The 11321-nt window shown below is 41.0% G+C and overlaps 1 protein-coding gene and 1 long non-coding RNA gene across 2 annotated transcripts in view; one reads left to right on the top strand and one right to left on the bottom strand.

Moving 5' to 3' along the window:
• The first annotated feature begins 252 nt into the window (after nt 1-252).
• Nucleotides 253-2170, top strand: LOC128629315 (uncharacterized). The gene is made up of 2 exons (XM_053676803.1): nt 253-656; nt 2092-2170. Exons 1-2 carry the CDS (start codon nt 253-255, stop codon nt 2168-2170), a joined length of 483 nt encoding a protein of 160 aa, XP_053532778.1.
• A 1537-nt stretch (nt 2171-3707) lies between these two features.
• LOC108259798 (uncharacterized) overlaps nt 3708-11321 on the bottom strand; it is a 19759-nt gene continuing 12145 nt past the window's right edge. The window contains exons 2-3 of the long non-coding RNA XR_001811004.3: nt 4278-4343; nt 3708-4167 (exon numbers count right to left, since the gene is read on the bottom strand). This is a non-coding gene — a long non-coding RNA (uncharacterized LOC108259798). The remainder of the gene's footprint in view (nt 4168-4277; nt 4344-11321) is intronic.

Genomic DNA, 11321 nt, shown 5'->3' with positions numbered 1-11321 from the left:
TACACTATATATATATATATATATATATATATATATATATATATATATATATATATATATATATATATATATATATATATATATATATATATATATACATACATACATATACACACACACACACACACACACAGGCCTATAGAATGTATCCCAGAAGGTCCCAACTCCTTGAATGGGCCTACAGCTTTTGCAAAACACACACACACAGCTCATCATTCCCATCTTTAACTGTTGACGCACAAAAATGTACAAATGTACACCATCCCACCCACCCAAACCACACCACCCCACACCACCCACCCCAAACCACACCCCCACACCATCCCACCCCACTCACCCCAAAACCAAACCACCCCACACCATCCTACATCACCCACCCCAAACCACACCCCCCACACCATCCCACCCCAAACCACACCCCCACACCATCCCACCCCACTCACCCCAAAACCAAACCACCCCACACCATCCTACATCACCCACCCCAAACCACACCACCCCACACCACCCACCCCAAACCACACCCCCACACCATCCCACCCCACTCACCCCAAAACCAAACCACCCCACACCATCCTACATCACCCACCCCAAACCACACCCCCCACACCATCCCACCCCAAACCACACCCCCACAGAGATCGTTGGGGCCTCTGGTGAGTGCACGTAGCTAGTACAGTTAGCGTGCTTTAATCCGGGAACGAAGCTAGTACAATACCGAGCATGTAAATCAAAACAAGCAGTTTTCACACCGATTAGTGCCGTATTTAATTGAACCTGTGTTTAACCAGTTCGCTAGTTAGTATTTATGTATGTAGCTAAAGACCATTTATCATTGTGACTAAAAACAACAAAATCTAGACCGTTCATTCCGGCATGTGTTAAACTACAAGTCACTTGTTGCTTGCTAGTGTAAACGTCTCCAGACGTTTACAGAAATCTAGATCGGCGACCTCCCTTGGAATGAAACCTGTAAAGCGCACCACTTGAAATCTGAGGTCTCAACCCTGAGAGTGTATAAAATCCAGCTGATAGCCACCCGGTTGTACATACGAGGCTCGTCGGCTAACGACCTTGCAAGCTCGGGAACGGGGCCAGGACAGCCGAGTGTCACAATATGGCTGTTAATTAACATCTCGCTCAGTCCTGCAGGTCACGTGAAGTGCATATGCAGCCGTATGACTTATTCATGATCGTTCGTTCTCTCTCTCTCTCTCTCTCTCTCTCTCTCTCTCTCTCTCTCTGCAGTGTGGCATCAGGGAGAAAGAGGAGACGTTAAATAATAGCAGCGATGCTTCTCCCTGTGCTGTGAAACCTCACCTTGAATGGGCCGCTGCCAGCTGGCTTTACATCTGTTCCTGCTTAATGCAATCCAGCTCATAATTACAGACCAGCAAAATGCACATTTCCCTGCAGGTTACTGCGTCTAGCGTGTTGACCAATGTCATGTTACCTAATACGCATTTACAAATGATCTACTGCACGTGCTTATCTGCTCAAAATCTGTTCACATGGAAACTTGGCTTTTCTAGACTTTCATGAACAAACACACACACACACACACACACACACACACAATGTCGACTGGCTTGAACAAAAATGCCACTGGTCACACAGTGCACTTTTAAACACCAAAAAAAAAACCCCGAATTGACATTCTCACAAACACAGCACTGCACTAATAGTACCAGCTAATTACTTAGCTTAGCTACTAGTACCCTTTAGACACTAGCTGACATCACTAGCATGCTAGGTAATGTTAGTTTGTGTATTATACCGTTGAAATGAATTCAATTACTATATTGTTTAAACTAGTAGCCAGTTTTGTTAGCAAGCTAGCTAGTCTAACCATTATGTTATTAAAGCCATTAGCCAGGTTAGCCTAGCTAACGTTAGGTTATATTTAACCAGCTGCTAAAGTCACTAGTGAGCTAGCTATCTTTACGCTAACTGTTATATTCTGTAAACGAGATGTTAGCGACTCAAATCATTTGAATCTGTTCGTTTTAAATGATTCATTCAGATTCATTGCTGTCCAAGACAGGATGCGCTTGTAATTTTGTGTTTCGACAAATTATTTTTCACACCCAGCCCAACACAGATCATTTCCTGCACTGAAATGCTGGAAATCTCCAGCTCAGACCGAGTGAGTCAGAATAGGAATCACTGAACACACGTGACTTGAGGATCAAATCCTGGTCGTGACCAAAAGGTTTCACTGATTCAAAAGTATGATTCACTTAGAGAGAGGATCGAATCTAGGCCTTGACAAAATGATTCACTGACTTACTCACTGATGAGAGAGGATTGAATCTCTGTCATGAGCAGAAGGATTCACTGGGTCACACAATGATTTGCTTAGTGAAAGAGGGTCGAATCTCGGACATGATACGACAGATTCCATGATTCAGTCACTAATTCGCTTAATGAGAGAGAACTGAATCTCGGCCTTGACTGGAAAGATTCACTGATTCAAACATTGATATGTTTAATGAGAAAGGACTGAATCTCAGACTTGACTGGAAGATTCACTGAACTCAAACCACTTAATGAGTGAGAATCAAATCTCTGTCCTTACCAAAAATGATTCGTTGAATCAAAATATGCAGACCAGGTTCAGGAAATGACTCGGGTTAGGGTTAGGGTTAGTGACTGGGTTAGGGTACATGACAGTGACTGATACCAATTTGCTCACCTTAGTGACTTAAAACAAAATTGTTCATGAATATCTATTACATAAACCAGTACACAAGGTTGCTAGCATGCTAACATGCTCAGGTTGTACAACTGTTGTGTAGTTAAAAGCACTAGCCAGGTTTGCTAGGCAAGTTCTCTCTGCTTTATCATTGCAGTGAATTAGCGTTGCAAATGCTGTATGGCATTTATGAATGCTGTAAATAATGTGTGAAAAGAGGCGCAGTGTGTGTGAATTTGGACTGACTGTAACCTCCTGTAAGGCAGCTGGAGGCCTGAAACTCAAAAGCACAGCATGCAAAAGAGGCAAGCTGTGTAATAAGATTTGGAGAACCCCGATCCGTCCGGAGGCTTCTGAGTGGCAGCTTCAAACAAATATTGCTCCTTTCACTTGGAGAAGACGCTCTATCCTGATACGAAGAGCTGAAAGAAACCCACAGCCTCTCGAGTCATCTTCAGAGGAAGCAGCAATGTTAATGCATCTTTTATATTTACTGTATATGGTTGCTCCTAGCGTATTACCATACTGTTAATCTAAATGAACTGCAGCCATAAACCTACATGTGGTGGTGTGAGATGTAATTAGAATGACAGGTTTTCTGAGAGAGAGATAGAGAGAAAGAGAGTTCAGACTGCCTCTAATTTGATTCCCACTTCAACAGCGAAGTATACTGTGCCCTGCCCACATTTCTTCTGCTCTCGTTTCTGGTATTCTTTCTACACGACAGGTCACTCAGCGATGGAAATTCCGGCTCATTTCGGTGAGTCAGTTCAACATGAGTCGACTCTTTAGGCTCCCAAATGACTCACTGTTTTCTAAAGTGGACAACCTTTGTTTTTCTTTGCCTAACTCTGCGGAAGCTCTTTCAGAAAACCCTTGTGTAATTGTCGATATGGTGAAGTTTTCTGTGAGGAAATGTTTATTCACCATTTTTTTTTTTTTTTGGAAGGAGTCTCCAGTAATAAAAGTCAGAGGTAAAGCTTTAGCTTTAAATTTTCCGACACTTTGCGGTTTCTCTGTAAGATGAGAAAGAAAAATAGGAACGGTTAACAGGATAACAGGAACCAACCTGTTTTGTGGAAGTTCCACAACAGGAAATGAAGCTAGATTTTCACTGTAAAAATTGGTGGTGAATTGTTGTACTATGCATGGAATAAAACATGTACAAGGATGTACTGATATTGGAAAATGATCAGCTTAGTGGTAACAGAGGTCTGGGCCATGCAGTCAATCATTATTTTAGCACGTTGCCTCGGACTTTCGGGGTTGGGGAATCGAATCCTGCTTTCGAGGGTTTCCTCCGGTACTCCGGTTTCCTCCCCTAGTTCAAAGTCATGCGTTGTAGGCTGATAGGCATTTCCGATATTGTCCGTAGTGTGCGAATGGGTGTGTGACTATGTGTGTGATTGTGCCCGTCCAGTTTGTCCTCCATCTTGTGCCCCGAGTTCCCTGGGACAAGCTCCAGGCTCCCGCTGTATAGGATAAGCGGTACGGAAAATGGATGGGATGGTGAAAGTCAAGCATAAAGTCGTTTTTAATAAAACAACGTACAGTATATTCAAAGAAGCCAGAAATCACTTACTCATATCATATCACTCATCTTGCACGGCATTGTGGGATGTGACAGTATAACGGGTCGTCTCCATCTCTGAGCACAAAAGGGAGGAAATTAAAAGATTCAGCAGATTTAGCAATAACATTGTACTCAATACGCAGGTGTTGAATAAAAAGATAAATGGAGTAGAGCCAAGCTAATAACAGAGCAAGGCATGGCTGACATCGAGCATTATCCCCGTTTGATTACCTGAAAACTGGAAATATCTCATTATCACCCTGCGGTTAATATCCTCCACTTCATTAATCCACAGATCAGTGTTTTCCGATGTAACCTTTCGAACGCAGTTTTACCTCGTGCTTGCTTCCTGGGAACGGTTCCAGAGCTCGGGCTTGTGTCAGAAGGTTTCACGAGCATGATTCATTTCCTGCGTGAAACACTGCTAAAGATTAGGCAGTCATGACGGAGGAGGCTACAGTTTAGACTTTGAGATCCTGTAAGTTGCGAGGTGGGGCCTCTATGGATCGGACTTGTTTGTCCGGCACGTCCCACAGACGCTCGATCGGATTGAGATCTGGGGAATGTGGAGGCCCAGTCAGCACCTTGAACCTTTTTTCATGTTCCACAAACCATTCCTGAACAATTTTTGCAGGGTGGCATGACGCATTATCTGGCTGAAAGAGGCCACTGTTATTAGGGAATATCATTGCCATGATGGAGTTTACTTGGTCTGCAACAATGTTTAGGTACAGTAGGTGGTACGTGTCAACGGAACCTCGACATGAATGCCAGGATCCAAGGTTTCCCAGCAGAACATTTCCCAGACCATCACAAAGCATCTGCCGGCTTGCCTTCTTCTCATAGTGCATCCTGGTTCCATCTCTACCCCAGGTAAGTGGTAAGTACTCACCACTGCATACCGGGAACCCCCTACAAGACCAGCCATTTTGGAGATGTTCTGACCCAATCGTCTAGCCATCGCAACTTAGCCCTTGTCAAAGTCGCTTGCTCATTTTTCTTGCTCTTCCAGCACATCAACTTCAAGAACTGACTGTTCATTTGCTACCTACTTGACAGGTGGTATTGTAACGAGATCATCAACATTATTCACGTCACCCGTCAGTGGGTTTAATGTTACGGCTGATTGATGTAAGCACTCTTGGAACTCCGCTCGTCCGATCAAATTTGCGGACCAGAACTAACCGTTGTATAATTAACTAATAAGCAGAGGTTTATTTGGAAGGAGTCTCCAGTGTCAGGGGGGGGGGGGGGGGGGGGCAGCTTTGCTGAAGCGACATTAATGTTTCATGCTATATCATTGATTATTTTCCTAAAACAGCACACACCACGTTGTCTTGTTCCTTCCACTAAAGACGGTTTATGTCTGGAAGTCTTGAGCACGTTCCTGATCAGTCTCTTGCACGTTTCCGAGTCAGAGGTTGCCTTCGGCTGCTGGACAACTTGTCATTTTCTGGCGAAAGCTAAGAGCTCTGCTCTAATGTAATAAATGAAACTCATCCATTTTGCGAGAAGCTGAGTGGAAATGACTTTCACCCCGAGAGCATTATGAAAAGAAACCCTTTGGAGCGGTAAGGTCAGAACCTACAGGGAAAAATAATTCACATCCCATTAAAGTTCATAATTTCTACACTAAACTTGTCATTTCCTCCACATGTTCCAATCCACACCGCTAAAACCTTGAACACGGTCATTTCCCAGAGCATTCTGATCAAATATCTTTCAATGAGAACTAATGTAAAAAGCTAGCCGTACGCTCTAAAGTCTAATATACGAAGCTCTACATTTCTTTATTCACAGTTTTCTATTATCTATTATATTTCTAATTTCACATCTAAAAACTGCATGAGTGGAGGAATCATTTGGGGAAATAAATTCAAAGGAAAAAGAGCTGGACACACACAGGGTGTATGCACTTTAGCTTTACGTCAACAAGTGGTACGCTAATTAACGGAAACGTAAATCGACTATTCGTTGCGATAAATTGTGCGCACAAAAAAATCCTACATGCAATACTAAAGATACAAAACAAACCCCTCCTTCTGTGATTTTCAACTCTTTTCTTTTTAGCGCTATGACTTTAGCGCTATCCCTCAAAGCCTGTACATGTTCGTTTTTCTTTTACGTGCTTTAACTTATTCACGGTGTTTCAAAAGTCTAAACAATTGAGTTAATATTGATTCAGACCTTTAATCTTCTAGATATCTTGGTGTTTTTTGCTTGCTAGAATGTTATCTGAAGCATTCATGATCTCAAAGCACTTAGCCTAGCCAATTGACATGGTCACCTCATAGCTTGCTAGCTAGCACAAACATGCCTTCATAGAGTAGGTAAACATCACGTGAACAGACTGTTACTCATTTCTTGAAAGACATACTGTTTGTTTAGCTAACACACTGTTGCTAAAGTTACATTTATATACACAACCTAGCTAGCTATCTAGTTAGCTAGCTAACAGTGTAGATGGTAGAACAGTAGCTAATAGCTGGAACAGTGTAGAAATTTGCTAATGACATCCTCAATTTAACAGTTACATGAAATATACTGTAGGTACCAAAAGAACGTGATTATTAAATGAAGTTGCTAGTGTTCATAATCACTGGTCACTTTGTTTGTTTGTTTGTTTGTTTGTTTGTTTTCTGGAAAAGAATCGGGAGATAGTTTCATATCATTTTCATGTAAGAAAGTAAAACCGAAGAAATAACTGATCTGATTATCATTCAAATGAAGACCTTGTGAAATAAAGACAGAGCTATTGCTAATGCTACAGTGTGAAAGAAGAGTCCTTATTAGAAACATGTAAAAACAGGCCATGACATTGGGAGAGAATATACTGTACGCATACCTGAAGAAGAAGAAGAAGAAGAAGAAGAAGAAGAAGAAGAAGAAGAAGAAGAAGAAGAAAGTTGTATTTAGTGGTATAAGGCTTAGGAATCATTATCTGACCTTTTGACCAGTGTCTTTTGGTTTACTTGTGACTGATAACTAGCTTAAACTCTGCTTGCTAACCAGCTAACTAACGCTAACCGAGTACCCCGTCTAGCTATATATTACAGAAATCTCTTTCCCTTTTGATAACGTGATATATTAGCAATTTGTTGTCTTTTCTCAGCCTTAAAACTAACTGATGTATGAAAATAACAGCTAGTAAGAAAGCTAAGTGAAAATGATCTCTAGCCATCGTTTAAGACGTTCTAGTCATGACTAGCCGTTTCTGTTAGCATTTGGGTCATGTGACTCAATGAGACTAATTACAACGAAACGAGACACAGGTGCATGCTATAATTAGGAGCTGGAGGCAAACAGGAAATGAGGAAGCGTTCATGGCAAGAAGTGCTCCGCGGAGTAATTAAAATGGCTACCAAGGTTTTAAAGTACCTCGCGCCTTTTGGCGACTTTTTTTTTTTTTCCTTCTTGTACTTCTTCCCTAGGACTTACTTATTAATGAAAGTTACATTACAGAGATATCAGTTCTGCACTGTCAAACACTGGGCATGTCAATTAGCAAAACACTCTCAGAGACTTGATTTAGCTGCTGCGCTAACACAAAGCAGCTGGCTCCCTGTGGGTACTAATGGATTGTTTTCCTCTCAAACATGCTGAACTGTACCAGTTCTCCGTTTAAAGCGTGTGTCAAGCAAGTAGACTAATGGAAAGTCATGAAACGATTCAGAAATGTACAAACAGCAAATACACCAGCTCCTCAATAACTGTTACTGTTTTTAATTTAGAAACGGAGGCCAGTGATGAGGAAAAACTAGCAGCCTAACATCGACTACGAAAATAAATAATCAAATGATACGGCATCGAACACCTCGAGCAGCGCGTTATGGCTTAACAGGAATCGATTTTTCATTGAATAAAACACAATGCTATCCTAGAATAACAGCACCTCGCAGTTTGCAATTTGCCAGCAATTACGTTCTATTTATTTTATTTTTTTTAGCTGCGTTTAACGTTGTGTAGCATTCACAAACGTCGTCAGCATCAGACCTATGGGAGGGAATTGGATCGGATAAATGACACGATCTTACGGAAACGTCTGGGCTGATGGAATCGGACTAATCGGCTCGACAAAACCGAACTCGGACGGTTTATTCGTGTTAGTTATGAACAAACTCCAACAGACTGTTTCGCAGGACAACGCAGTTTCGTACGGAAAATCGATTCGGAAATCGTTTCCCGCACACACGCCGGTACGATTTAACGAGCGGCAATAATAATTTTATGGACTTGTCTGTAAGAGTGTTTATCTCATGTGCTGAGCTTGTGCTGAATATGAATAATACACTAAGGAATGAAACACTTGGGAGCGTGCTGTTTAACAGCGTGTCCCAAAGTGTTTCATCTCACAATTTGGAAACGCCATTCATCCTACAACGCTCGTCTTTGGACCGGTAGAGGAAACCGGAGTACCCGGAGGAAACCCCGGAAGCACGGCGAGAACATGCAAACGCCGGGATTCGAACGCTCGACCCCGGAGGCGCGAGGAAATATTTATATTTACATTGACATGTTGTGGGACGTCATAGCAGCTATGAACAGTCCTTCGTTCACCAGCATCTCTTTTCTCTAGCTTTTAAAGGTAATAAGAAATACAAAACACACGCAAGCTAGACATGTTTCATAAACGTCTGTCCTGAAGACTTTCATGTAGAGGAAAACTTACTGCTATAAAGCTCTGACTCTGGAGACTCCTTCCATAAATGGTAAATAAACATGTCTGTTTATGAGGGACGTTCTCCATACAGGCTGTTACGAATATACGAGATACCGCGAATGAACAGGTTTAATGGTGTCTCATTAGAAATAAATGAATCGAACACATGGGTATAACATGATGCTGTCGAATTCTCCGTGCTGATTGGTCAGAAAGTGTTGATTAATTACCGTTTGTTTAACGTTTATTGAAAGGAGTCTTCAGTGTCAGCACTTTGTTTCAGGATGGAGTGCAATTTAAAATTTGTGATTGTTCTTTCTTTCCCTTCTATCTATCTATCTATCTATCTATCTATCTTTAATAAGTACAAGGAATTGTGAACACTTAGTTGTCATTTCCTTTCTTTTTCTTTCTTTCTTTCCTTCCTTCTGTAACAGGTAAAGAGATTGTAAACGCTGTTTATTTAGTTGTTTTCTTCATTTTTTGTTTGTTTTCTTTCTTTCTTTTATTTCCTTACATGTATATGCACTGTATCTATCTGTCTATCTCTCTATTGGTATTGTTTCTATTATTCTAACAATGTTAAATGTGTTTGGAAGTGTATGTCTGGACTCGGTTCACTCATCGTCAGACATTTTTATTTGAGATATTTTTAAGATTTAGCATTTTTTACTTCTTACTCGTCCAAATAATGTGGAAAATTGTAACGATATTTACAATAATAATAACAAAGTAGCAGTAATTTCACAACTGTGATATAAAGCTGGAACAAAAAGCAGTTTGATTGGCCTCTTGTCAGTCATTTTATAGACACGCCCCCCCAACGCCCTGTCACTTCCTCGTAAATCGTTGTAAGTCGTACGTTTATAAAGTCGTACTGTAACTCGGCTTCCAAGCATTCGAACGTCCGAGCGCGCATAGAAGTGATCATGGTAACTCAAAGCTAGCAGGCTAAGTCCAGGTGAACCGTCAGAAGTTTAGAGGGTGGAGCTTCGTGTGCATGGTTGGAAATAGGGGTGGGATCAGTAACTTCAAAAAGACATTCAAATCTTATTCAACTCCACCCATTTAACCTTTAAATCGAGAATTTTAGGACCCCGATGTTTAGGAAAGCTGTGAGGTTTTAATACGGCTCCATTAATCATGTATGATTTGTAAATATTGCGCTGCAGTAGTCATCAGTTTGGAGTTTAAGACAGGGTTTAGGAGGGTTAGCTCTAAATGTTTGGGGTTCTGCTGTAAAAAAAAGAAAAAAAGATCCTGAAATAATCATTTATATTAAACCAAAGATGAACTTAATTGAATATAGTATTTAATTTCAAATCTAGTTTTGTTGTACGAGACTCAACCACACATGCATGGATGAATTTTCAGTGAAATCCCTCCCCACATGATTGCTAACCTTGCTGCATCTCTGCACTGTATCCCTGAACACACATGGGAATGAAACGGCTCTGGAAGGCGTGTTTAAGTTAATCTCCATGCCTGTCCAGATAAAGTAAAAGGTTGCTCATTCATGTTAAGAGCGAGCCACGTGGAGGACATGTTACCTGAGCCATGAAAATTCATTAGGCGTTTTTCCGCCACAGCGATCAGCTCTGCTGCTTAAAACCCAATCAATGACACCGAGTCCAGTTAAGAACCCCGGCAGCCAATTAACCCTCAGCAGATATTTATACGGAGTACACATCATGTAGGGAAATATGCGCATGAAGTGCACTTTGTAGGGCTGCAGGTCAACACTGCCCCCTGTCGGATGAGGCTAGAACGACATCAGAGCTCAGAGAGCGAGGTACTCCTACAAACAATTAATGAATTCTCAAATTCATCAGCAAAACACATGGGTATAGCTGGGTTTAGATACATGATGCGGTAGGATTCTCCAGTCTGATTGGTCAGAAGATTAATTAACACTTGTTTAGCGTTTATAGTCTTCAGTGTCTGCACTTTATTTCAGGATGGAGTGCAGTTTCAAATCTGTGATTGTTCTTTCTTTCTTTAACAGGGAAAGAGACTGTTTTTTTTTTTTTTCATTTCTGTCTGTCTATCTTTTTATTCTTTTATATGTAAAGAGATTGAACACTTAGTTGTCATTTTCGTTCATTCTTTCTGTCTTTCTTTAACATGTAAAGACTGAACTCATCGTTTCTTTCGTCCTTTTCTTTGTTTCTTGTCTCTTTCTTTCTACATGTAGAGATTGTAAACACATTCTCTTTCTTTTTTTAAAAAAAAATCTCTTTCTTTCTTTCTTCAACATGTCGAGGCTGAACACATTGTTTCTTTTGTTATTTTCTTTGTTTGTTGTTTTCTTTCTTCAACGCGTGGAGATTGTGAACACGTCGTGTGTTTGGTCGTTTTCTTTGTCTCTTTCTTTCTTTCTTTCCTAGATGTAG

The sequence above is a fragment of the Ictalurus punctatus genome, chromosome 28, assembly GCF_001660625.3.
Source record: "Ictalurus punctatus breed USDA103 chromosome 28, Coco_2.0, whole genome shotgun sequence".
Lineage (NCBI taxonomy): Eukaryota > Metazoa > Chordata > Actinopteri > Siluriformes > Ictaluridae > Ictalurus > Ictalurus punctatus.
The sequence above is the reverse complement of the archived record's forward strand: the minus strand, read 5'-3'. Positions and strand labels throughout refer to the sequence as shown.